At 37.5% G+C, this 25716-nt stretch overlaps 1 protein-coding gene across 12 annotated transcripts in view; it reads right to left on the bottom strand.

Annotated features, from left to right (window-relative positions):
* The window catches only part of SHOC1 (shortage in chiasmata 1), a 49413-nt gene extending 29384 nt beyond the window's left edge, over window positions 1–20029 (bottom strand). For 4 of the 12 annotated variants that reach the window (XM_013192307.3, XM_066988111.1, XM_066988112.1 and 1 more), the window contains exons 1-12: window positions 19575–20025; window positions 18382–18463; window positions 14259–14388; window positions 13583–13664; window positions 11024–11214; window positions 8757–8919; window positions 7464–7566; window positions 6619–6775; window positions 5226–5333; window positions 2797–2926; window positions 1385–1479; window positions 54–296 (exon numbers count right to left, since the gene is read on the bottom strand). In XM_013192307.3, coding sequence (XP_013047761.3) covers window positions 54–296; window positions 1385–1479; window positions 2797–2926; window positions 5226–5333; window positions 6619–6775; window positions 7464–7566; window positions 8757–8919; window positions 11024–11214; window positions 13583–13664; window positions 14259–14388; window positions 18382–18426 — 1447 coding nt within the window. In that variant the 5' untranslated portion in view covers window positions 18427–18463; window positions 19575–20025. Of the gene's footprint in view, window positions 1–53; window positions 297–1384; window positions 1480–2796; window positions 2927–5225; window positions 5334–6618; window positions 6776–7463; window positions 7567–8756; window positions 8920–11023; window positions 11215–13532; window positions 13665–14258; window positions 14389–14646; window positions 15498–18381; window positions 18464–19574 lie in introns of those variants that run through there. The other 8 variants (XM_048051398.2, XM_066988109.1, XM_066988113.1 and 5 more) reach the window with 7 other exon arrangements.
* Window positions 20030–25716: the final 5687 nt, after the last annotated feature.

Below are 25716 nucleotides of genomic sequence, written 5' to 3'. Positions count from 1 at the left end.
AGGTACCTATCTTTGCCTTTTTACCATTTTCTTTTTTTAAGGAAGATACTTACTTTCTAGTTGATACGATTTAAATTGTGTGAATGTTTCTACTTCTGTAGGAAGCAAACTGTTTGTATTACTGGAATCGATATTTAATTGCTCCAACGTATCAACACAGGCTGGACTTAATCCCATATGAATCCACCAGTCCTCCTCCAGTGAGATAAGCATCGGTGCTTCTATATCAATTGATAGCACTTTCTTCAGTTCCGCGAGCGAATGATGCTGATATGCAAGTTTAAAGGTCTGATGTTCTACAAAAGCAGAAATCAACAAGTAATATTAATAATCAAGAAACTTGAAAACAGAATGTCACTTTGGAAAAGAAAAATCCCAGGAACTCATGACCTACTACACATACCCCTTGCTTGTATTTTACTTTGCAACACAGTATCCATTGATAGGCTGAAAAGCAAAGTAGCTAGAACTGTAAGAGCAAGTGTGCTTTTTAGCTGGGGGTGGGTGGTGTAAATTTGTTCAGCTCTATTAATGTGTAGCTACATCACTAAAGTTACAGATGACCCAATTACATGTGAATTTATCTGTCATGCTTACAAAGATGTAATTTAATCTTTAACAGGAAAAAATAATGAGATTAAATAACAATGAGCCCACTATAAGTAACTGTCAACCAAAAATGAATGTATAAATGAACTGGACAACATAACAGGTTTTTGCTCAATCCTGAGACTTGCAAAATAAAGAAAAGTAAAAGAAATGAAAGAACATTGGTAACAAGTAATCTGATGCTGTCAGAAATCACCTGCAGCTTATTTTGGTTATGTGTGTTTTGCCCCCTAACATGAACTCTACTCTGGTCAAATTGTAACATTATTTTACATTAACAGTATTCTTTGATTGCTTGATACACATTTTGAAACATTATTTAAGGAAAAACAGCACCAAGAAAAGAGTTACTTCAACAAATTTTATTACTATATTAAATTACTACCTTCATTAAATATAATTGATATTTTTATAATTTATATACAAATATTCAATTTATTTTATTTAAATATTTCATTGCTTTATTATTATTTATATTTTATTATTTAAATATTTCATTTTTATGATGAAATAAAACTCCTACTTCATTCAAATTACCTCCATAGAAGATAAAATACTAACTTTTATGTTGCCACATGTAATTCTATGTCATTTTTTACATGTTCTAAAAAAAGAATAAAAAAATCAAATAAACCAAAACAGAGTTACATTAACAGGGTAAACTCCAGGGGCTCAAAAGATGTGCTCTGTAAGGTAACATTATCTTTTTCACTGTATTTTCTCCATACATACGTGGAACTCTTCAACATCAATTAGAAATTCAATACGTCCTTACCGACAAGCAAAAGAGAGCTCACATTGTCCCGGTATTTCTCTGATTGCCATACCAGGCATTCTAAGTATTCCCTAGAGGACTCTGTAATAAAAATGCTAAGAACATAGAACAAGACTTGAGGTTGTGAAGTTTAACAGCATTATCTGTTGAATTCTGAAACTATTTGATTTATAGAAAAGTTTTTAAAGATCCACCTTCTCTCCAAATTTCATGTTCATTCATTCATTCATTCATTCACTGCATTTTTTTCTCGTGCATATACAAGGTCACTTAATGCAACACCACTCTAAGAAGGAGGGAGTGAGAGAACCATCAAGACTGCTTCATGAACTAAGTGGCACTGAACAAGAATTCTCTCTAGACTGTGATTCCCTCCCCAGAAAGGTATTTAAATACTTCCTGTGTATGCAAGAGAGGCAGTGAGATAAAAAAAACATGCTAGTCTTGCAAACGAGATGAGAAGGAAAGGATGAAGCAACCCTGATTCTATGTCAGCATGAAATTCCTCTGTTTTGGGGTATCCCCAGAACAAAGACAATACTTTCTTACTTCCTCTAGAATCTCTTCTGGAGATTTACATAGGTGATACTTAATAAACATATATACTTATTATTTGTATAAATATACATATCAACACCCACACATACTTGCTAAATATAAACTGTTGCCTGTTCCAAAAATGAGATTGGATTTTCAGGCTATCAAGTATCCCAGGAGAAAGATGTCTATAACAGAAACTGCGGTTTCCTCTCTCAGGCTCTCTGGAAAAGGCCACAAATACAGAGTCATAGACTCATTCAGGTTGGAAAAGACCTCAAAGATCATCTAGCCCAACCTTTAACCTAGTACTGACAAGTCTACCACTAAACCCTGCTGCTAAGCTCCACATCTACACATTTCTTGAAGACCTCCAGGGATGGTGACTCAACCACTTCCCTGGGCAGCCCGTTCCAATGCCGCACGACCCTTTCAGTAAGGTAATTTCTCCTCATATCCAACCTGAACCTCCCCTGGTGCAACCTGAGGCCATTTCCCCTCATCTTATCACTTGATGCTTGGGAGAAGAGCCCAATCCCCCACCTCACTACAACCTCCTTTAAGGCAGTAGTAAAGTACAATGAGGTCTTCCCTGAGCCTCCTTTTCTCCAGGCCAAACAACCCCAGCTCCCTCAGCTGCTCCTCCTAAGACTTGTTCTCTAGACCTCTCACCAGCTTTGTTGCCGTTCTTTGGACATAAGATATGGATCCTTTGCTCTGTTTACTCTTTAAGACAAAACAGAAAATATACGCAGCTGTCTCAAAGCACATGACTGCCAATTCACAAACAGACTAAAGCTATTTTTGCACTGATTTTGAGGATATATGATTTAGAGGATCTATGATAGGATTTATCACTACAAAGTTTTCATTACCTGTTACCAGAAAGAGGAATAGGTTCTTCTTGAAGTCCTACACACATACAGTTCACCTGTGATCTTTGTTGTCTGCACAGAGGAGTTAAAGGTATTTCCATTTCATCTTGCAGATATGAAACGTGTGTAGCTAGGAAATGCATAAAGCCCCACCCAAAACAAACAAAAATCTAGTACAGTTCACAAAGCTACATGTGAATGAAACACACATACTCAGAAATTTTACACTAGCAAAGATTGCATTACAATCCAAAATATTTTAATGGGACAATTCACTACTTCAGCAATAAAAACCAAACTGACATACTTCACATCTAATTTCCTGACAGTTTGGGGATAATAATATGTATATTTCATTTCCTTACTCCTTCTGTGATGTAATTCTGACTACTTACTCTTCCCATGTAAGACGATTTTTATGATTAAATCACCAGGTATTGCAGCTAAGGTTTTGTATTAAGCAATGACCATTGTTGGCATCCTTAGCTAGTTCCCACTAAGCTACTTAGATGTTAGAGATACTTCAGACAGCCTTGTGGTGGCTGTAACAGCACACATGCAGCTGAATAGACCCAGGACATTTAGAAACAGTTCAAGGTTTTGAAGATGCAATTACTCTTTCATGTAGAATTAGTCCTCATTGTAATTTATAGGTGTGACCACTGAAATGAATCACAACACCATTTTTAAAACACAGTATTATCTGGCACGTTACAAGTACCTGCAAGTCACTTTCATTAACCCTTTTATTGCTAATCATATTAAATGTGGATATTTTAATGGATTGTATCTTTTGATTAAAATCTAATATGGAAATCGTGAATTGGTGGATTTTTGCTGTCATTCGATAAAAATTGGGAGTTTACACGATTGCCTTGGTATTTATATATTTACATGATTGCCTCTCTGGCATTCTTCTAATAATATTGCTAGTTATGTTTGACCATAAAGTAAAGGTCACAAACAAACATTTTCTCTATGTTCTGGGAAAGCTAACAGCCAGAAAAAATTGAAGTAAATTAGTGCTCCCATAGGGAAAAAAAAAACACACTTGTAACAAATTCCCTACTCATTCCAACAGGCAGTAAGCAGCTGCAATGACCATATGCACATTGTTTGGCCAACTGGCACACAGCAGGCTGTGAATTAGCTACCTGCCCAGCTGCTTACAGCTGCTCCTTGCCAACTTAACAAGCAGATTGTATGGCAGGAAGGATACAAGACAGTGTTAGTAAGCCAAATAATATATACTACACATCGAAAACAAAAGAAACTACAGCTGTTACAAAAGAAAGAAACAGACTTCCAATCAATGTAATTTCTTTCCCATTCACTTAGAAACAAAAGATGCTTAGTGAACTTCAGCTGCAGTTTCACATTTTATTTTATTTTTATTTTATTTTAATTTTTGTGGTGAGAAAAATTTAGCATTTTTATTTGAACAGAACAGGAGCTGATCTCAGGATGGAAAAATTCCTTCCACAACTAAAAAGAACAATTATTTCTTTTTTAGCAATACTGCTCATATTTGTTTTCATCTAGTTATTTTGCCTTTGAGACTGGACTGTTCTGACCTACTACATCAGCTAAACTCTGCCTGCACTAAAGGTGCCATTCCCCTCTTTAAAACAAAAAAGACTGAGTGATTTCTCTTGTGCCTCAGCTCCTTTTTCAATAAACAATCTCCATAGCTAGCAGGAAAGGTAGGTAAACAATGAAACGTTTATCAAAAATGCCATTATTTTATTACTGTTTATTCTCTGAGTCCAGGCAAACATATTGCACTTCTGGTAACTCATAGATATCAAAATTAAGAAGGAGGAGAAGACTGCAAGGTATCTTTGTTGAAATTTGACACGTGATGCCTGCATTAACTTCTATTAGAAAAGAGTCTTAGCAATGAACATCCAGTTTTGCAGGTCTCTGTCCTACAGATATAGTAGCTGCTTGTGCCCCGGTGACTGAATCTTGCCTGATCCAATAGCGGAGCTAAGCCAGCAAACTGGAAACAAAGATTAATGCTCTTACGTTATTGTAAAAACAGTTCAAGATGGTTTGAGCACTCATCTACACTGAAAGAATGGACAAGATCCTAGACATGCCCATGGCCAACTTGTTACTTCTCTATACAGGCGAGTCCCAAGCTGTCCAAACCTACTGCGCTTGAGCTCCTCCTGCATATCAGAAGCATTAGAAGTAAAGAGCAGGCAGCTAGCTGAATAGGTTCAGACTAAAGTTAATCCTGCAAGGAAAAAATCTCCAGATGGAAACTAGATACAACTTTGTTTAGGTGGAACAACGCAAAAGCTCAAGACAAAACCACCATAACACAGACACTTTGAGTTGATACGAAGTGTGAAGAACAGAATTTGGGGACAATCGCTTGAAAAATTATTTTAAGTATCAGCACCGGGTGTAGGTCTTCCTACCTGACTCACAGGATTCCAACATACTTGTGCTGTTACTGGAGCAAAGCTCTCCTGGTATAGGACAGTATTTGGAAACTTCAATTTTGTTTGAAATTTCTGCTTTAAGATCTGAAAACAGATTTTAAAAGGTGCCATAAATAAACCATTTATTTCTTTTTACTGTCAAAGCAATTAAAAAAAATACTTAGTGGATCTCCAAAATTTATCATTATGAAAAATTAAAGTTACGCTTAGTAACACCAAATGTTGTGACTGATCAGAGCAGTGCCCAGTCTTGACTCTTAAAGGTGACAAAAAAAAATTGCAGGGTAGGGTAGTCAGCATCTGAACTACTCAACATTCTTGTGACCACAGTGATGTGATGTCTGGAACAAGTAGGTAGCATCAATGTAGTTTACTAAGTATCTTTGTATGTAGGTTTTCTTGCAACTAAAGAGCACTAAAACAGAATAAAAAAGAATAGACCAACAGTTATGTACAAAATCCTCAAACCTCTGTAGTGGAGGCTGTGTCATTCAGCTTGGTACTATAAACATGGCATATATGTTGTGATGTACTATATGTATCAGAGGAATGAACATGGAACTGTCCATGTTAAATATACAAGTAATTTTTTAAGCTTTACTCTTTAAGTTAAGATTACTCTTAACTTTTTGCCCCAACAAAGAAGTAGTTTTCCTCGCTTGTTTGCCAAAAACAATGCAAACTTTTTTTTTTTTTAAATCAAAATTAAAAGTATCAGACACTGTCTTCTCTTAGCTATACAGAATACTTTCACAGGCATCAATCCAGGCTAATAACTGTCTTTAAAGTTGTACTTATCTGCAGTGTAAAAGAATATGGTAACTTTTATTAAATTCCTTTGGAGAAGTTACTACTGCTATTTAGAATATTTCTGTTGGCCATGGGCGTATTTAACCCTTTTTTTTTTTTTCCAGAAATCTGCTTTTGCATATGCAATTACAACGTAATACAAAGAATGTATATGGAATGAACATACTACATATAATCTCTTGGGGATGTCTCTGAAATCAAATTTAGTTACAGATAATAAAACGTAACATTAAATTACCGTAATCATGGAGGAACAGATATCATGGCTCATTTTACATTTATTTCCAAGATTGCCACATAACCGACGATTGAACCTAAGGGCAAATAGGTCATTTCCCCTTGGCTATTTGAGAAAACATTTCTAATACTTTGAAATATGCATATAGCACAGTTCATGATTTCATGTATCAAAATTCTCATCTGATACACTCCAATAAATAAATTAAAATAAATTAATAAATAAATTCTAAGTGAACTGATTGTAAAAGAGCTATATTGTATTAAATCTGTGAAAACAATAGGAAAATTGGGTCGAGCATATAAGAAAACCAGTACTCACCTTCTTTGATCACCTCTTCACACATGCCTTCATCAGCCACAGTTTCTGGAGCTACATTTAACAGCTCTTTCAGTTCCAAATACGATGGAGTCTTAATGGAATCTGATCTGCTGTTGCTGTTTTTGCAGAATTCTAACTCAACAGGCAACATGAAATACTGAAAAATATTAATCACCATAAAATGCTAAGTAAATTTTAAGTTTCTTTTGATATTATTGTACAGTCTAAACTTTTTAAAAATCTTGAAATAGTTAATTAAATTAAATTATTTCTAGCCTGATCTAAGAGCTTTCAGGAAGGAAGTCATATGACATGTATACAGCATACACAAAGCTTTGCTCAATATACAGAAAAATGATAGCATACAGAATTTCAAAAAGAGCCAGTGGAATAAGAAGAGTAGATCTAAACTTACAGTTACAAATCAAGTAAAATCCTCATTTATTTAATTGAAAGATTATTTTGATAGAATGTTGTAAAATGGAGAATTTTTTTTTTTTTTAAAAAAGAAGCCAAATCCCAAAACACATATTAGAACTTCCCATTTTCTATGGGCATATTGTGGCATTCTGTTCTGGTTCCTTTTTATTCTTAGTGTAGCATTGCCTACATAAAACTATCAACACATCAGGTTCCAGTAGAAACAGATGATTAGAGTGGAGATTCTTAACAATGGTATTCAAAAGTTAAAAATATACAAATAATACTAGTGTTTTTCTAATCTCAGAAACAGGTGAGGTTCAAATATTTAGCAAGTATGAAAAAAAAAATTAGTGAAATGACTTGCAGATGACACACAAACTGACCGCTAACACAATAATTGGCAAGAAACAACATCATGATACCTCTTTATCATTTAAAGTTATTGTACAGAAGGTCTCTTTAATTGCCTGCAATTCTTTTTTACTCTCCTGCATCTCCATTTCATTGTGAAAAGTCAAGAGTTCCCTTTAGAAGATCAGAAAACAAAGCAAGTGATTACTTCAAATCTAAGACTGAAATCTAAGACTTTATATTCAATAGAAATTTGTCTAATTGTATCCCTTTGTGTATATGCATCTCCCTGTGTGCTCTGTAGGTGATTTAGGCTCCCACCATAAGAGGTCTGGTGGCTTTGCTGGCTGTGCATCAGCAGATCACATCTATTTCTGTCAAAGTCCACACTAGCATTTTTTCTCACATTGATTGGTATTTCTTAAAAGTTATTGTGGAATTTGAAGCATGTTCTCTTCGTAGGATATATATATACAGGTTAGACTAGATGATCTTAGAGGTCTTTTCCAACCTATATGATTCTATGACATTTACGAAACTCTACATGTGCGCAGAGTCTTATGATCAGAACTCACTGGAAGATCAAAGCTCATGTTTGAAAAAAAAAAAAAACAGGAAAATAGTCACAGTCCTCCTTGTTCTATTATTATGTAGGTACAGTTAAGTCATTTGAATTCTGTTTTGCCTTGCTTGTGAATCATGCAACCCTGTCAAGTGCAAAGGAAGTTATACAAGTCATCCAGACATGGAGTAAATCAGCAGAAAATTTAGCCAGACTTTATGAATATATATACACAGATTAATGTATTACAAAATACTGGGTACATTCTGAATATGACATATATTTTGATGATCCATTTTGTTCAAATCCCTGACGTAAGACGCCATTCAATTAAATTCAATCAAACTGACAATATGAAAATAAGGAAAGACAGAAAAATAATTAATATTTGACCTTGAAGAACAGTGGGCTAAAAGAATGGATTTACTGACTGCACAACAGAGAGGAGGAGAAAAAGGAACACAGAAGCATGTGTAAAATCCTGGCCCAAGTAAATTTAGTGCCATTTTACTGACAGGAAATCAGTCAGTGAGTACCAGGTCTCCTAAAGACAGACATTTTTTCAGAATTCCAAAACTAAAATCCTGAGCATATTTAATACTTGCAGAATATAAAAATGACTTTATTTCATTTATTCACTTTTCTTAAATAGTACATATAAATGCTATCCTATTCATTTTTTCCTATGAAAGAAGAAAAGCTGAAGTCTTTAATTGTTAAATTAGTTAAAAAGCATATGAGGTGTTAAACTGCTAACTCACAAGCTATTAGTTATGTTTAATATTATATAATTTGTAGATACCTAAAAATGTTCTCTTCTCTTAAATTCTGACCTTCAGAATCTGAAAGAGGATCTCTCACTAAAAAAAATTTTAGTCTGTCCAGAAGTGCAGATGAATGTGGAAGCTTTTTATGGTAGTTTTCAAGATTATCAACAAAAATAAGTTCGTCTCCAACATGTAAATCTGAAGAAAAAAAAAAAAGAAAAAATACATTGTCAAACAGTATAAAAATAATTACAATGATCAGAATAAACAGAACTGTGAAGCAGCTGTCCAAATGCTATAAATATTAGCAAAACAATAACTATTTCTCAGTTCAAATATTTTAGGATTTTTAAGTTTTATATGGAACCCAGTTTAGATTTCCATTTGTTCACCTGATAAGCTTTGGTTTTCTTTATTTTTTTTTCTTTTGTTTTATGTAACACCTGTTAAAAAGAAAAGCTACATTCTTTTCATTTTCTTGTTTGCACTACCAAGTATTATAAAGGAACTTTTAAGGTAGGTTTTGGCTGAGTAACTTAATTCAGAGAAATTCTGGACAGGTTCATATATTTCAAAACGCAGTGAAGCAGTCTCTTCATAGACATCTAAATGCGAATGTGGATTCTCTAGTTCTGCAACAATGATAAATTTATTGAAAAAAGAAACAGACAAAAATATAAATGATTATGATTTCAAGAAAGATGAAATTATGGAACTCAATTTATTTTGAATTTAACATTAACAGGAATAACTATGAAACACTTTAATATGCACAGGCTGGTAGAAAAAAATACCACCTTGCACTAATAAAAGAAGCTATTTTGAATTAAAATATTACCTATCTCTAGGAAATACATATTTTAAATTATCATTTCAAATTTTGTATCATGTTCTTTATTAAGTTGATATTATCCTCTTTTTTCATTACAGGTTGTCAAGAAGGTATGTCACATCACACATAATATTCCACTTCTAATAACTTTTACCTATCAGTAAATTCCTATGTTTTAGTATTCACTGTATGTTTAGTATTCACTTCATGCCTTTACTGAAAATTAGCTAGTTTTATGCTGTCAGCAGACTAGTTAGCATTAACTAACAGATTCTCAGTGACCCAAAATAGCTTTGAAACCTTTCAAAATCATGGCTTTAAAAAATGTTAGAATAAACATTTTCCACAAAGATGAGCCTTTTGCTACCATTTCCTTCTTTAATGCAACAGTAAGTTAGAAAAATGGGTTGCGGTAATGCAGTGGTTACACTGATAGATTATTATTGAACTGTTAATTTAATAAACCTGTCAACAGAATAGTGAATAGCTTGATGTTCTCTTATAAAAGGAAAATCTACTCTCTTTATTTTGCCTACTTTTTCTTAAACAAAATAATGATCTGTAACCTCAGAGAAAAAAAAGTTTTATGAATTTTCTTATTTTTTTCTTTCAGTCCATGGAAATTTAGCTCTCTTGAGGTTGTTTCTAAAAAGCAAGAGCTAAGACATGGGAAAGCATCTGAATTCTTTTTATTCTCTTTGTAAACACATAATATAGACAGCTTTATTAATTATGAAAATATTTTGTAATATACCACCTAGCTCTGGAAAAAAATCAGGTAATTGCTTAATGAGATGAACTAAGATTAGTTTCAATTATTAACTGCAATACAGATTCATTATTGATACTGTGTTCAAAGTAAATGTTATCTTGTACAATATTGCATTAAGAACCACTTGCATCCTCTGTGCCACTGTGGAGCAAAGGCCTTAGTAATTGATTAAGTTACTTTCTTTTCCTAAACAAATCTAATTAGTGGTGGACAAACTATGTAAAATAAACCCGGATAGTTCATAGTGTATCTATTTGGGCACTACCAACCAGAAAATAGTCAAAAACACTAAGGAACACTATCCAGTTTGAAACACCTTCATCCAAGCAACAAAGCAGAAACTGCTTACTTCTTTCTCTTCTTGCTATGGCAAAAGAACATGCCTCAGGAATATAATTTTATTGAAGTACAAAGGATCATTAGCATTTTGACCAATGCCTAACAGGATCTGTTTGTTGTGATACTTTTGGTACAACTTTTGCCATATGCTTGATCGGCCTGAAACTTCTTTTGGCTTGTATCTATCTTGAACTGTTAAGCCCTGCTTCTCTAGCAAATAAATCTCTATTAAATGGCAAAGAATGTGATCACTCAAATGATCTCTTCAAATGAACAAAATGCGAAACACACAAAAAACTTTTAGAAGTTAACAGGCTTACTCTGTAAACAGTTATAAGACAGTGAATCAAATACTTTACCTTGCCATTGTTCTTTAAGTTCAGAGGCACAGTCAGCCTTCAAATATTTGTCTTGAGTTGATTCTTCCATACAGATATTCTTATTGAGTAAATAAAGTTCTTCTGTGTCAGTCTGAGAGAAGGGATTTGAACTTGGAATAACTTCTATCAATTCATTATTACTATGGAACTCCAGAGAAGTGATAGGTTTCCTAAAAAGAAGAAAAAAATCTGATACTTGAGCTGCTGTAAGAACACTTTCATAACTTCCTTGCTTCCCAAGTGAATCGATGGCACTCAGAAATATACTCTAAGAATTTTGATAGTCACTGTATTTGGTGAGAAAGATTGGAAATTACAAGTTATTACCACTACTGAAATATAAATCCAAAGTTCAACCTCTCTACTCTCAAATTAGTTTTAAAACTTCCACAAGAAAAAGCCCTTTAAATTCACCCTCAGCGTGGAACTGAACAAAGGGTAATGTTTGAAAAATAAATCATCAAACCTATTGATGTCATAACACTTATGACCAAGAATCTGATGCGTTAAAAGTATATTCATGTTTCACATGCAGAAATTGCAAGCATAGTAGGAACTGCAGGAGGTGAAATATGGGATAAATGAAGAAACAAAACCATTTCATTTTCCTGTCACTTTTCACACCAATTTCATTATTACTGCTATCTGTCAGGGAGAAAAAAGGTTACCAAATAAATAGCAAAATTATTTGACAACAGAAAGTCGTTGTTCTATGCTAATTATACATTTGGATAAAATATGTGTAACTGCTATTTAAAATATGCCCCTGTTAATGCTCCATTATCCATATGAATTGATTGAACAATAAATGACTCTGACTGATAGCGCTAACATTTCTGAAGTGGCTGACTGAATAATGAAAATTGTTCAATGCTATTATCTTCGCTATTCAGCATATAGCTGTAGGCCCTTTAACAAAATCCAAATTAATACAGTTATGCTATTTTGGATATTTCCAATAGCATTGTAAGAAAAACAGAAAGTAATTAATATTTATGAGATTCCCACAAAAATGGCAATAAAAGCTCAGTTCTCTAGAACAGAACCAAGACACTCATGCTAGGTGTCAATTTAAGATATTAAACTCCCTAGTCTTGGAAGCTATTTGGCATTTTTACATTGTTCAAGCACTAGTACTCTCCAACCATCTTATGAGCACCCATCATCTTCTTTAGGTCTGCAAGAAAGTAAGAGAAGCACATTCAATGGGTAACTGCAGACTTCTTAGTTCGAGTGCCTTGCCCAAAATCACACTGATTTTTTGGCAACAGCAAAAATAGAATCAGTTCCCTAGGCAGCATTTGATTTCTTTAACCAAGGTCCATGAATTACATGAGAAATTACATTATTGGGAAAATATCCAGTCTTTTATGATCATTAACAAATGATTTAAGGATTATACAGATAAACACTAAGGCAGTTAACTGCCCTTTTAAATTAGGGGTAAAGATATTTTTTTTTCCCAGAAAACCTCCCATGTATGTGCTCTTTATTCTAGTTTTCTTCTCTTGTAGTAACTATTGTTTTAAAAAACTATGAACTTCCCCTTCAGATAGTACCACATCTACAAAAAGCATCTCTCCATTGCTGCAACAGAGGCAGAATTGCATAGACAACCACATAAACCAATGTACAGCCCTGATGCATTCTGTGAGCATGATCATTTCTGTACTGTGAATAAGCAGAGGTTTACGTACAAAAAATAAAATAAAAATAGTATGTAGCAATACAATTGAAGACTGTAACATAGTGAAATCACAGAAAATGACACTGTAAGGTACTGGCAAGCCTGGTGCTAGCATTTTGTCTGTATATATGATTGCTTAATTACGTAACCACAACTTTTCTTCACACCTTTTTTTTTCCCTTTCTTTATTTATCTACAGACTTGAAGATAACATAGATTTTAGATTGGCCTGTAAAACCGCTAGTGTAATTTCTCTATGTCTTTCATATTGACAAACATTTGCGAGCAGAACTATACACAATTTACTGGTTTCACAGAAAAAATATTTTCTTTCATGTCTTATGTATGCTGTACACGCCACGTTGGAAACCTGTTTTCAAAATGAACTCTATTTCTATTCTATCTTCTATCTTTTATTGGTATGATATAAGCTGGATTTTTTTCTGTTGCTTTTTGCTTCTTTTCAAAAGTCTATAAATAGTGTTCTTTGGATAGCTCTATCTCCATTTATGAGAGATACCTGCCTTCTTCAAGCAGGGGTGTGGAAAATGTCCTCGTGGTTTACTTTCACGGTCATACACAGACTTCAGGGACTTTCTTCAATGTCAGAAATAGGTTACAAAGCAATTACAAAAATGAGACAAGGAAGCACAGAACTCCATAAAAATATAGTACTACTTTTAGCGAAAAAGATATCTTTAAGCTGTCTGTTAACAGAGCTTCAGTGCGCTATTCGCTTGCTACCATTAGAAAACATTTTCATATTCTATTATCCTCATTAGCTTATGATTCACAAAGCACCTGAATGACATCAAAGGAGTCATATATCTTTGCAAGTTAAGGTTACTGACTTTTCCAGGAAATCCTCCACAGATAAACTTTTCTTCCACTGATCCAGCACTGAAATAGCAATTGTGTTCTGTGTTGATGTAACTGAGACATAAACAGAGAAAAAAATCACACAAAATATTATTTTTTTATCTATACATATAGATTGGAATGGCTAAACTATAGCTCCTATGCACAGAAGAAACAATATTTTTCATTAGCAACAGTAAATGAAAATAAGCCAGAAAGATGCAAGTACTTAAGTCTATAATCATACATCTTTCCCTCTGTGCTTGGAAATCCCCACCTTTTCCCGTATCTTGAAATTTCAACATCATCTTTCGAGCTTCTCCCAATCAATCGGATTTTAGTTACTTATCTACAAGCAATATTTTTCTTCCATAACAGCCTGTCCCATGACATGCTATACTGTATTTGATTAATTCAGCAGCTTTACAGATATTCCCACAAACTAAACAAACATTACCCTCATTTATGGTACCATACACAAATAAATATCCAATACCCATCTGTTCCTACTTAGACAACTAACGAATGCTACCTTCAAATGTTATGTGACCTGGTATACTGATATGTCTGGAAGTATATTTTCCTCCTACCAGACTTCAGCATATTATGCCCAAACACAAGATTTTTTCTAATCCACAGAGAATTTAAACTAAAAATTATATAACATACCTCTAGTCCATGGCTTCCTATACTTATCATCAGCAAAGAGTCCAGTCAGATGACACTTTTCATGTTGTTGCAAACAGGGAGGAAAGCATAGTGATAATCTACAGATGGAAAACTTCTGCCTTGCCATGCTCTGCACAAAAAGAAGGCATGTGGTAAGATTATGAAACATACTTCTATTCTTCTTTTGGTGCACTTGCTCTTTAGTCCCACTGTATCCAAGTGTTTACTACTAAAACATAACATTTTATATTTAAGTTCTTTTTTTTTTGGTAAAACTGACATACAGTCCAAACTAAGAGAAGATATTAACATTTACCAGACCTGATATTTAACTTTTAATCTACACTTCTGCACATGCAAAACTTGGCATAAGTTTAGCTACACTTACCTAAACATATCTTGTGCAGTTACAGGTGCTTATCATCACACTTGTATTGGCCTCCTGAACAGGCACATGTGTGTAAGCTGGCTAGCACCAATTTACAGTGACTCCTACTATTGCTGGTGTAAGTGCTCAAGTATTCTAAAGCCTCTCAGTTTTCATGTGACATTATCAAGTAAAAAAAGGCCTATACAAATCATTTTATCTTCATTAAAAATAACAGGGGAACTTGGCAGTAATTAGCTGAATTCTAGAATTAAATAGTCAACACGGCAATTTCAGTGACTTTTCATTCCACACCACCTTCAATAAACCGACCAACAGTTCTTTTGTCACAAATGCCCACGTGCAGTACTGTATGAATAACACTGAGTTCCAGAATAATCAGTGAGTTTAGGAAGCAGAGAAAAATAATTCTTATATAGGGGGTTGAATTTATTAAGTATATTGTTTAGGAATAAGTAGTGTCCAAAATTCTGGGGTATAAGGGCATATTGGAAAAGATAAATAGCTGTAGAAGCATGTAGAGTGTCATGAGTGAGACTAGAAGCCCCTCTCTACTTCTAAGTCCACAGCCTGACTTTAGCTGTGTTGCTTCAGTCGTAGAGATGTCCACCCACTTCAGCATATGCTGCCAAGCCAGTTACAGTTTGTACAGTCAGACGTTTCAGATGATAAACTAAAGATAGTTCACTGACTTGGATTACTGTCAGAAGAACTGTGCTCTCAGCCACACTTTCTGAAACCTTTTTGCATAGTTAGAGAGTAAGTGGAAAAACAAAACAAAACAAAACAAAAAAGGCCTGGGAAGCAACATGAACAAACTCAAGTCACTTCTGTCAAAGGTCAGCATTACCAACCCTTTTTCCTTTTCAGTTTAATCATCTGTGGGATACTTACAGTTCCCAGAACTGTTAATGGCAATTAATTTTAACAAAAAGGCAAAAACCCACTGCCATTATACTATCTTTTCTTTAGAAGGCTATTGTAAAAATTCAATGAAAACCATATTCATCCAGTGTATTCCCTTTTGCTTAAGGCAAAAGGTGATGTTAATTTAGGGATCTCCTCTACTAATTCTGAATGAAGAAAACAGAACCAGACAATTGGACCTACATGCTACATGCCAGTGGCCATACACCATCTTGAATAATATGTATTGAAGTTACTGCTAAAACTGCCTTTGTTGTCAAATAAAGTACAGCTAATGCAGTTCCTGCCACAGATCACAGAACAGAGCTGATGATAACCTTCCTCTTCATCAAAACAAGCTATAAGGATTGTGACACAACAGCTTCCGAAGAACTCTGAGGTTATAGAAAAATCAGCTGCTGGAGTTTAAGTAGAAATTACTAAACAAGTAAATGCAAGCAATAAATGATGGGGATTAGAAAGAAATTGTAAAGACCAGTGTGTAGTTTTACTGAGGATAACTTTAACTTAATAGCCTATAATTAAGTTTGTTTTCACTCACTGATGTTTGGTAAGTAAAACAAGTATATCCTAGGGCTATCTTCACAGATGGTGGCCTTGTAACATGCAAACTGTGCATTTTACGGAATATGTTAAATGAATGTTCTGAGTGTAAAGGTTAACCTGAATTAGTTTCCTTTATAGATTCTGCTACTACTTAGCTTTTCTTGCCTGTCTTAAATATATAAAAGTGCTTTTAAAAGACAGCATTAATGGATATATCATTTAATCAATGTGTATTTATTCATATTTCTTAATGTACAGTTCCCTGTAAATTTCTGTTTTACCAAAAGACAATATGTGCATTTTTATAGTTCCATTCGGTTTGCCTATACTGTCAGTTTAAGACACAAGGGAATGCTGAACTGCTAAATTACTTTGTAATTACACCTACAAAACTCAGCAGCATGAGGAATCTAACCCTTGTGCCTGTAATGACTGAAAATCACAGAATATCCCGAGTTGGGAGAGAAACACAAGGATCCTTGAGTCCAAACCCAGGCCTCAAACAGGACCACCCAAAAACAAGACCATATATCTGACAGCACTGTCCAAAGGCTTATTCAGCTCCAGCAGGCCTGGTGCTGTGACCACTGCCCTGGGGAGCCTGTCCCAGTGCCTGACCACCCTCTCGGTGAAGAACCTTTTCCTAACACCCAGCCTGAGACCCCTTCCAGAAACAACCTATTTCTTCAAAAAAATATTTAAACTGGGCGGTTGGAAAAAGTTTGTCCGGGATTTATAAAAATGTGCAACAATAATATTAAGAGCAGGACTCCACACCCAGCTCAGCTAAACATGTGCAGCAATCAGTTTGATACTCCTATCAAATTCCAGCATTTCCTAAAATTGGAACCATTAGGCAACTGCACTTCATGTAACAGATGTCTGAAAAGTCCATTTAACTATCAGGTACCCTCTAGGAGGACGGGAGAAGCTAAGTACAAGAGTGGAACGAGAAGCTGCAGTTTTAACACATCACAGCCCTTGCGCAGTCAGATCCTTAATACCTCAAAAAGTATGACCACAACCATTAACCCCTTCTGGTGGTATTAAAGAGCTAGCAGCCATTCAGCAGGTCACTAAACATTTATCTTCTACCTCTTCTCACTTGTCCTGCTGTCTGCACTGCCTGACTCCTCAAAATTCAGGCAAGAAAAGGCATGAATCTAATTCTTCTGTTTTCCACAATGGTCTTTTACACGTTTTGCTAACATACCTCCTTTTTATAGTTACATATACCACAGAAACACCTTAAGTTCAAACTGAATGGAACTACTGCAGGAAGGTTTTCACACAAATGTTGAAAGACAGATGCTACATCCTAAGAAAACACTAAGAACGTGCAGAGGTACTATATGGAACAGTTTCTGCACTCTGTGAAAAGGGATGTGGGCAAGGTATTTCATAACATGGATCTCAGTTTACCCACAAATAGTATCCCGGACCAATTCTGGGTTGCATTTCTCCAGCTATGTGCAAGGACTACTTGTGAATGTAGTTGCACTCTCCCTGAACGCTTGAAGACATCATGTCTTGCTACTTCATTCTTCTCACACACTAGAAATATCCCCTCCAGGCAAAGCACCACTCTGCTGGAGACATCTTTAAAAGGGCACATATCTTTTCTTTGAAAATGTAAATAAGTAAAAACTCAATTAGGTAAGACATTGCACCAATTGATAAGCACTTGGTAACACCGCATGGATGTAGACAGGAAGGAAAACAGCACTTCATAATGCTTGTATGTTATTAAAGAATCAATGTTTTTATAGCCAAAAGATTCATTGCATATGTCAAAAACATCTGCTTTCCATGAAATTTAAATTTAATCTAAAACATTACAAAGAAATACTCTTCCCTACCATCAGTAGGAAACACAGTGTTTTGTAGCATTACCCTAATGCATATTAAAGTAGCTGAAAAACTGGATTAGCTCCCCAAAAGGTAATTAATTTAATTTAATGCATTAAAAGCACAGTGTGCGCTGCAAAGAAAGCTCTGAGCAGGAAAACTGGCTAGGAAACACAACTGTAAATGCAACAGACAATCAAAAAATTGATTCTTTTCAGTTTTGGCAAAATTGTACTTTAAATTTCTATTAAAAAACTGTAATCACTGTTATTCCAGTAACAATGCAGTAAAACAACTTCACTGAAACACAATTTCTAAGAAGTTAGTTCTCTACATTTTTAATGTATATTAAATCTTTTCTTCGATTACTGCTCTTTTTCTTTCAAAATATTAAGAGAAATAGTAAAAATGTACCTCATATAAATAGTCTGTTGAGTGATACTTTAAAGCTGTGAACATCTTTCTTGTTTTGTGATGCTTTCAGCACTTCAGTTGTCTAAAACAAATATAGAAGATGGGTTAAAAAGTTCTTATACCAAAGTGTTGAAAGAGAATGTTGGAATTAAGGTTCAACAAGAATAGCTTCCTTGACACTTCCAAAGACACTTGATTTTAATCCAAAGAAGCTGGGCTTTTTTTTTTTTTTCTTTTAAGCTATACCTCTTGCTGTGTGTGCATTTCACAGAAAACCTTACAACCCTTCAAGTGAATGTCACCAATAAAGATTCTCTCCCCTAGCCAACAATTATGAGAACTGAAATGATTCTATGAAATTTTTGTGGATTTTAATTAAAAGAATGTAGTTCACCTATCTAAATTGCTAACTTTTCACTGATTCCTGTAGATATGAGGGGACTGTTTTTCTCTCCTTCAGTTTTACAAGTGCTCATCATATGGGCTAGCTGTGAGCAAGAGGTCCTGACAGAACAGCAGGGCTCTAGATTAACCAATGCTTCTGATGGCAGCCAGGAGTCAGATGAAAACTACACCAAGACGCAGATATGCTGTGAGTGCTCAGGTGTTTATTAGGTAAGAGTATGTGTTCTAAATTAAAATTAGGTAGCAGAGTTAAGGGTAAAGTAAGATAAGTCTATCCAAAAAGTGAATGATGTAAATGAAACATAACAAACATGAATTGTAAGGCCATAAGGGAGACCTGGGATGCAAGGTTGCCAGTAGATATGGTATTAGGCTAAAATTGCCTCAATAATGGTGTCAGAAAGAGCAAATTTGGGTATGGATGTAACAGAATTGGGAGCAATGAGGAAAAGTAATTAAGGGCTGGCTGCTTACTTGAAAGCAGTCAGGACAGTGAAAAGAAGTGCAGGGAAGGCAAAAGGCTGGTTTCAGGAGAAGGAAAAAAAACACACACAACACAAACAAGGAATAAGGCATAAAATCAGATGTGAGAGGAAGCAGAGGGGAATCTTCTGGTGGAAGGAAAATGGATGCCCAGAGACAGTGGAAAGCAGACCAGTGTACCAAAACCTTGGAGATGCTGAGGAAACCTCCAGACAGCCTGCTGGACCCTCCATCAAGTCCAAAAGACTTGGTGTGGGCGGGTGAAGTGAGAGGGAATGAACTTGAAGGGGGGGACAGATTTGTACCTTAATACTAACAGCAGAAGGACACGCAGTGGAAGTGCAGCTTTGGGTACTAACGTGTATTGTTTACTAAGAATTCTCTGTAGCAATGTAACTGTGCATCAACTAAATACTAAGCCATAGGATTACGACTATCACTTGCACTGCCTGTGAATTAATGCTGCAAAGTAGGAGAGCGCTTAACAGCCACTTTAGTTATGACTGGCTTAAGGGTGTGCCAAACAACCAACATCATAACCATCTCAATCGGGTATGCTGTAGTCACCAATTTAACCAGATAAAGCAGGGCTTAGTCTGTGAGGGAACGAGGAGCTCTAAACTTATTTAAAACCTCGTAAGATTTCAAAGAGAAATAATAACACTGTAGGAGAACACAACCCTGCATCGCCCTCCCTTCCCCTCACGGATCCCCTCAGGGTTCGCCCCTGGGCGCCAGCGCGGGCGGGCTGAGGTGGAGCCCCGGCCTCTGCCGCGCGGGAAGCGCGCTCCGCGCCTCTGATTGGCTGCTGGCGGGGAGGCCCCGCCCCCCCGGCCGCCAACGGTCTGCCCTCGCGGCCGTGCCTACGTGCGGCGGGGCGCGTGCCCGCGCCGGCGCTGGGGGCGGGCTGAGGGGGGCGGGCGCTGGGGGGGGGGCGCTGAGGGGAGGGCTGAATGATAGGAAATCGAAACTGGAAGGGACCCATAGGGATTATCGAGTCCAACTCCTGGGTACCCAAAGGACCACCAAAAATAAAATAATAAATTAAAAAATCTGACCCAAATGTCTGACAGCGCTGTCCAAACACATCTTGATCTCTGGCAGCTCGGTGCCGTGCCCACTGCCCTGGGGAGCCTGTCCCAGTGCCCGACCACCTCTGGGTGCAGAACCTTTCCCTAACCCCCAGCCTGACCCTCCCCTGTCCCAGCTCCATGCCGTTCCCTCGGGTCCTGTCGCTGTCCCCAGAGAGCAGAGCTCAGCGCCTGCCCCTCCGCTCCCCTCGTGAGGGAGCTGCAGGCCGCCATGAGGCCTCCCCTCGGCCTGCTCTGCTCTGGGCTGAGCAAACCCAGGGACCTCAGCCACTCCTAATAGGTCTTCCCCCCAAGACCCTTTACCATATTTTTTGCCCACCTTTGGACACTTTCTAACAGTTTTACATCTTTCTTATACTGTGGCACCCAAAACTGCACACACTACTCAGCACTTGTCATCTCAACCTTTGTACCCTATGCTGGGCACCAAAAAGGCTGCTGTGGTTTAACCCTTTTAACAGCACTACAAAGCAGTTCACCACCTCCCCTCTTATTGAATAATTGCCCGAGGTGGCTTGGAAATTAAGCTTATATTCGTATTTTACAGAAAAGGTACAGCATTGAAGAAGCTTCCAGGGTGGATTGTAGCTGTGCTCCGTAGAAGTTCCCTAGGCCTCCAACCTTAGATGTTGGCCACACCGGGGGAACTTAGAGTGATGACTCTGTGAGGAACTGTACGGAGGGTGGGGCGGAGTGGAGACACTGTGGACAGGCTCTGTGATAAGATGGGAACTTAATTGTTCTTGTGCACACTGGAACTGATAAGCTTCACATTTACTACCCCGAGCCAATGGCCTGTCATGGTTTTGACAAAATGCTGTCCTTTTGGTGAACTTTGCCTGTTATAATATCATGATAATATCAAAACATACCTCCATCCCAAAGGGTACTCACCTCCAAAGTGTAAGCATACCTCATTGAGCTTACACTTTAATTTTTTTCTAGTCAATACTTCTAAAAGCAAAGTGAGAAAATATCACACCAAATGTAACAAAGATATGAATGATTAGAGTCACTCAAGCTCCACCTAAAAGATAGAAAATAATATAAATTAGCTTAAGGGAGAGAGGATGTTAGGGATGATACCATCATGTAATAAAAGATACTTTCTGAATTCTGGGATCAGTCAATGGGCTGAGCCTCTCTTCCCCCACATTGGGACACCTTTGGGTAAGATTTGGACACTTGGTTATGCCAAGTGCCTCCCCACGAAACCTAGAAATCTCTATAGAGTTGCTTTATACATTTTAACACATTTATCGCCAGGCTGTATTACTCATACTTTTGGTGTTTGCATGTGCTTTGCAGAGAGTGAATTTATCACTGGCAATCCAAAGAACCCGTGCATCTGTTGCTCCAAGGGGTCAGAAGCAGGCTGTCCCTAATCTATGTGAAAGAAAAGCTTCTGATTCATGTTCTTGGGAGGAGCAGATTGGAAAACTTGTGGTCTTAAAAAGCAGAGATGTAAATACTTTGAATGTGATAAATATAACTAAGTAAGTTTCATCTTATGTCTGCTGGTAGCAGCTTGTATGGGAGAAGAACCTAAGGAAACAAACAAAAATAATAATGTTAGTGTTTAAAGTGATATTATGTAAATTTACACTTCTGCTGATCTACTGTCTGTTGCCTTGGGAATAGAAACAGTAGGAAGTCGGAATTTAATATCCAGAAATGCTTCCATTTCATATGCTCAGCAAGCATGTGAAATATGAGTTTCTACAAATAGCTGTCAACTTTGAGGGAAAGGCTTTCTTTTTGCTTTTAATTGGCTGCCTAAATTGCTCTGCAGCCTTCAGGCTGACATCTGTTGAACAAATTGAGTTTCACAGCAGCCAGTTGAGCATTTAATGTCTCTTGTGGTCTGGGCTCAGACAATTCCCTGGATTGGCAGAAAGCTGAAGGCTTGCTGCAAGAATCACCCCATTGCCCCCTCACCTCCCATATTTTTCACAAGTCCCAGCTGCAATTATCTGCTTGCTGGAATGGTGACTTCTTACCATGGTTGTCACCAGCAGGGCTGTGACGTTGCATGTCCTTGCCTCCTCCTGTTACCTGAGAAGTGGAGGTGCGCCACAAGTGCAGAAACTCCAGTAATGCTGCAGCAGATGCCATTACACTACTCAGGGAGTCCAGGAAACATGGTTCCTCCAAAAACTCCGTAAAGGTTTAGTGCTTTGTGGGGATAGATCTTTTTGGGGAAAATAAATCTGACACTTATCACTCTGGTTTTAAGAGCTATACTAGCTTTTGTACTTCAGAAAAAGCAAAAAAGTTAAGTAAAAATTATATGGACAGATGATGTCTTTATCACTAAGAAATACTGTTTTTTTTTTTTTTTTTTTTCCACCTGAGACCATGGGTTTAGCCTAGCATTCACATAGAGTTTTTCAAAATGCAGGTACATTGCAGATATTTCCCAAGTTGGTTCTTCCATTCACAGCAACTGTAGTGCAAAGAGCACATGGCTCCTTAAGGAGTAATGGCTCCTTCATCAGAAAATTACTGCCTTTGGAAAACTGCTGTGAGGCCTGCAAAGTAATGGATAGAGTGAATACAGTTGGAGTCTTCTAGCTGTTGCAGTTACATGGTCCTGCTGGAGATGGAAGGGGAGAGTACTCTATAGCCTCTATCCAGAGTAGGTCCTATGAAAAGTGCAGATGGTAGTACTTGATTGATATCTGAGTATTCATATTTTTTAGAATATTTTTATATTCTAGTATGCCAGAAGACGTTTTTCAGAGAAATCCTTGGGCCCTGTAGGGATAATACACAAAATACAGGAACTTCAAAAAAATATATTTCAGAAGTGCTGCTCTCCCAGCTGGAATACAGATAAATACATGTTTTTACCCCAGACCAGGAAATGAAAGAACAGTATATTATTCTTATACTGTTAAATCAAGAACTCTGTCATCACATGTAGCTCTGGAGACTTCTGAAGATTACAGTTTAAGCCAAAATTATTTATGGAATATTTTGATTCTAACTTGCAGAGAAATGGGTAATTGAACAGCATATTACTGCAGAGAAATGCCCCTCAGCAGCAAAGCCCTTGAAGTACCTGGAAAATGTAAAAGTAATGACAGTCAGTAGTTAGATCAAGTACTGCCTAATCATAGAATTGCAGAATGGCTGAGGTTGGAAGGGACTTTTAAGTTCATCTAGTTCCAACCACACTGCCATAGGCAGGGCTGTCACTCCCTAGATCAGGCTGCTCAGGGCCTTGTCCAACCTGACCTTTAACACCTCCAGCGATGGGGCATCCACAGCTTCTCTGGGCAACCTTTCCAGTGCCTCACCACCCTCTGACTGAAGAATTTCCTCCTAACTTTTAATCTAAATCTCCCCTCTTTTAGTTTAAAACCAAGCAAAAAGTTGCTCTCCATCTTTTTTATAAGCCCCCTTTACATATTGAAAAGCTGCAATAAGGTGACCCCAGAGTCCTCTCTTCTCCAGGCTGAACAGCCCCAGCTCTCTCAGCCTTTCTTCATAGGAGAGGTGCTCCAGCCCTCTGGTCATCTTCATGGCCCTCCTATGGACTTGTTCTAACAGCCCCACATCCTTCTTGTGCTGGGAGCCCCAGACCTGGACACAGCACTCCAGGTGGGGGCTCATGACAGCAGAGCAGAAGGGGACAATCACCTCCCTCGACCTGGCTGGGATTGCCCTGGCCCAGGTGCAGCACCTTGCACTTGGACTTGTTGAACCTCATTCCCTTCACCCACTTCTCCAGCCTGTCCAGGTCCCTCTGGATGGCATCCCTTCCTTCTGTTGTGTGACTGCACCACTCAGCTTGGTGTCATCTGCTAACTTGCTGAGGGTGCACTTGATCCCACTGTCTATGTCGTTGGTAAAGATATTAAATAGTACCGGTCCCAGGACAGACCCGTGAGGGACACCACTAGTCACCGGCCTCTGCTTGGACATAGAGCCATTGACCACCACTCTCTGGGTGTGACCTTCAAGCCAATTCTTCATCCACTGAATGGTCCAGCCATCAAGTCCATCTCTCCCCAATTCGTAGACTAGATTGTCATATGGGACCGTGTTGAAGGCTTTGCAGAAGTCCAGGTAGATGACATCAGTCTGTCTTCCTCTGTCAAATGGTGCAGTCACTGCATTGTAGAAGGCCACCAGACTGGTCAGGCACAATTTGCCCTTGGTGAAGCCATGCTGGCTGTCCTGGATCCCCTCCTTGTCCTGCATGTGCCTTGATATTGCTTCCAGGAGGATTTTTTCCATGATCTTGCCAGACACAGAGGTGAGGCTTACTGGTCTGTAGTTCCCTTCCTACTCTTTTTAAAAATAGGAGTGATATTTCCCTTTTTCCAGTCACCGGAGCTTCACCTGACTGACAGGTCTTTTCAAATACGATGGATAAAGGCTTGGCAGCTACATCAGCCAAGCACACACTTGCCAAATTACATACAGTATGCCACTGCATAATATATGGTCTGCATCTACTCCAAGAAACAAGGCAACAGCACATACTGTGAGGAGGTAAAGATGCAGGTGGATGCATGTGCATGTGGAGGTAAGGATGTCCCATGAAGACTATGCTATCTACAGATTTTCTTCATCAGATTGAAGAGTTACTGGTGTACACATCCTGCAGAAGAAGAGTGCCAGCAGTTGAAACTTATCTCCTTGACTCTATAAACCCATAGATCTGTGTGTCTGTACAAACAACTTTTAAACAGGTGGTTGGAGACTGTTTGGCTGATAAAATCCAGTAAGTGGCATACTAGGAATACTAGTACTGATATGAGTGAGATCAATAGTGGAAGAAGCCTTTCCAGCTCACTATCTAACCCGGAAAAAGCCTTCGTCCGTGAAGGAGGACTTCAGGGAATATGTGAAATCAAAGTGATAGCCTGGGCACTCACTGGGCAAACACATTTTTCCTGATAAAACTACATCCTGCATCTTAGTTTGATCCCTTGTGAGGGCTGCTGAGAATTCCATGGAAGAGATAGATGCCAGCTAGCAGTTGATCTGGGTAAGGATTGTGGGGAGAATAAAGATGAAATATATCCGGTGCTTGTGTTTCTCATCCTCATCTTTGTCAGCAGGGCTATTTTTTTGTATTGCAAGAAATGGTCATGAGATGTTTAATTTTAGTTCTCAACTGTGCTATGGAGTCTGCTGCTGTGCTCTCTCCTCAGCACCCATAAAAGTGTTTATTGAACTCCAGAAAGACCTTTTTTAATAGATACTGGAGGGTTGGGCACAAGATTACTGTGAATGAAGTCATAATCTTGACTATAGTTCATTGTTCTTCAGAAAATAGTCCATCATGAGCTGGATCATAGCTGGTGCCATTCACTGTTATATTATATAAGCTGCACCAACT

Source organism: Anser cygnoides, chromosome Z (genome assembly GCF_040182565.1).
Source record: "Anser cygnoides isolate HZ-2024a breed goose chromosome Z, Taihu_goose_T2T_genome, whole genome shotgun sequence".
Taxonomy (NCBI): domain Eukaryota; kingdom Metazoa; phylum Chordata; class Aves; order Anseriformes; family Anatidae; genus Anser; species Anser cygnoides.
This window is presented reverse-complemented; position numbering and strand designations above follow the sequence as displayed.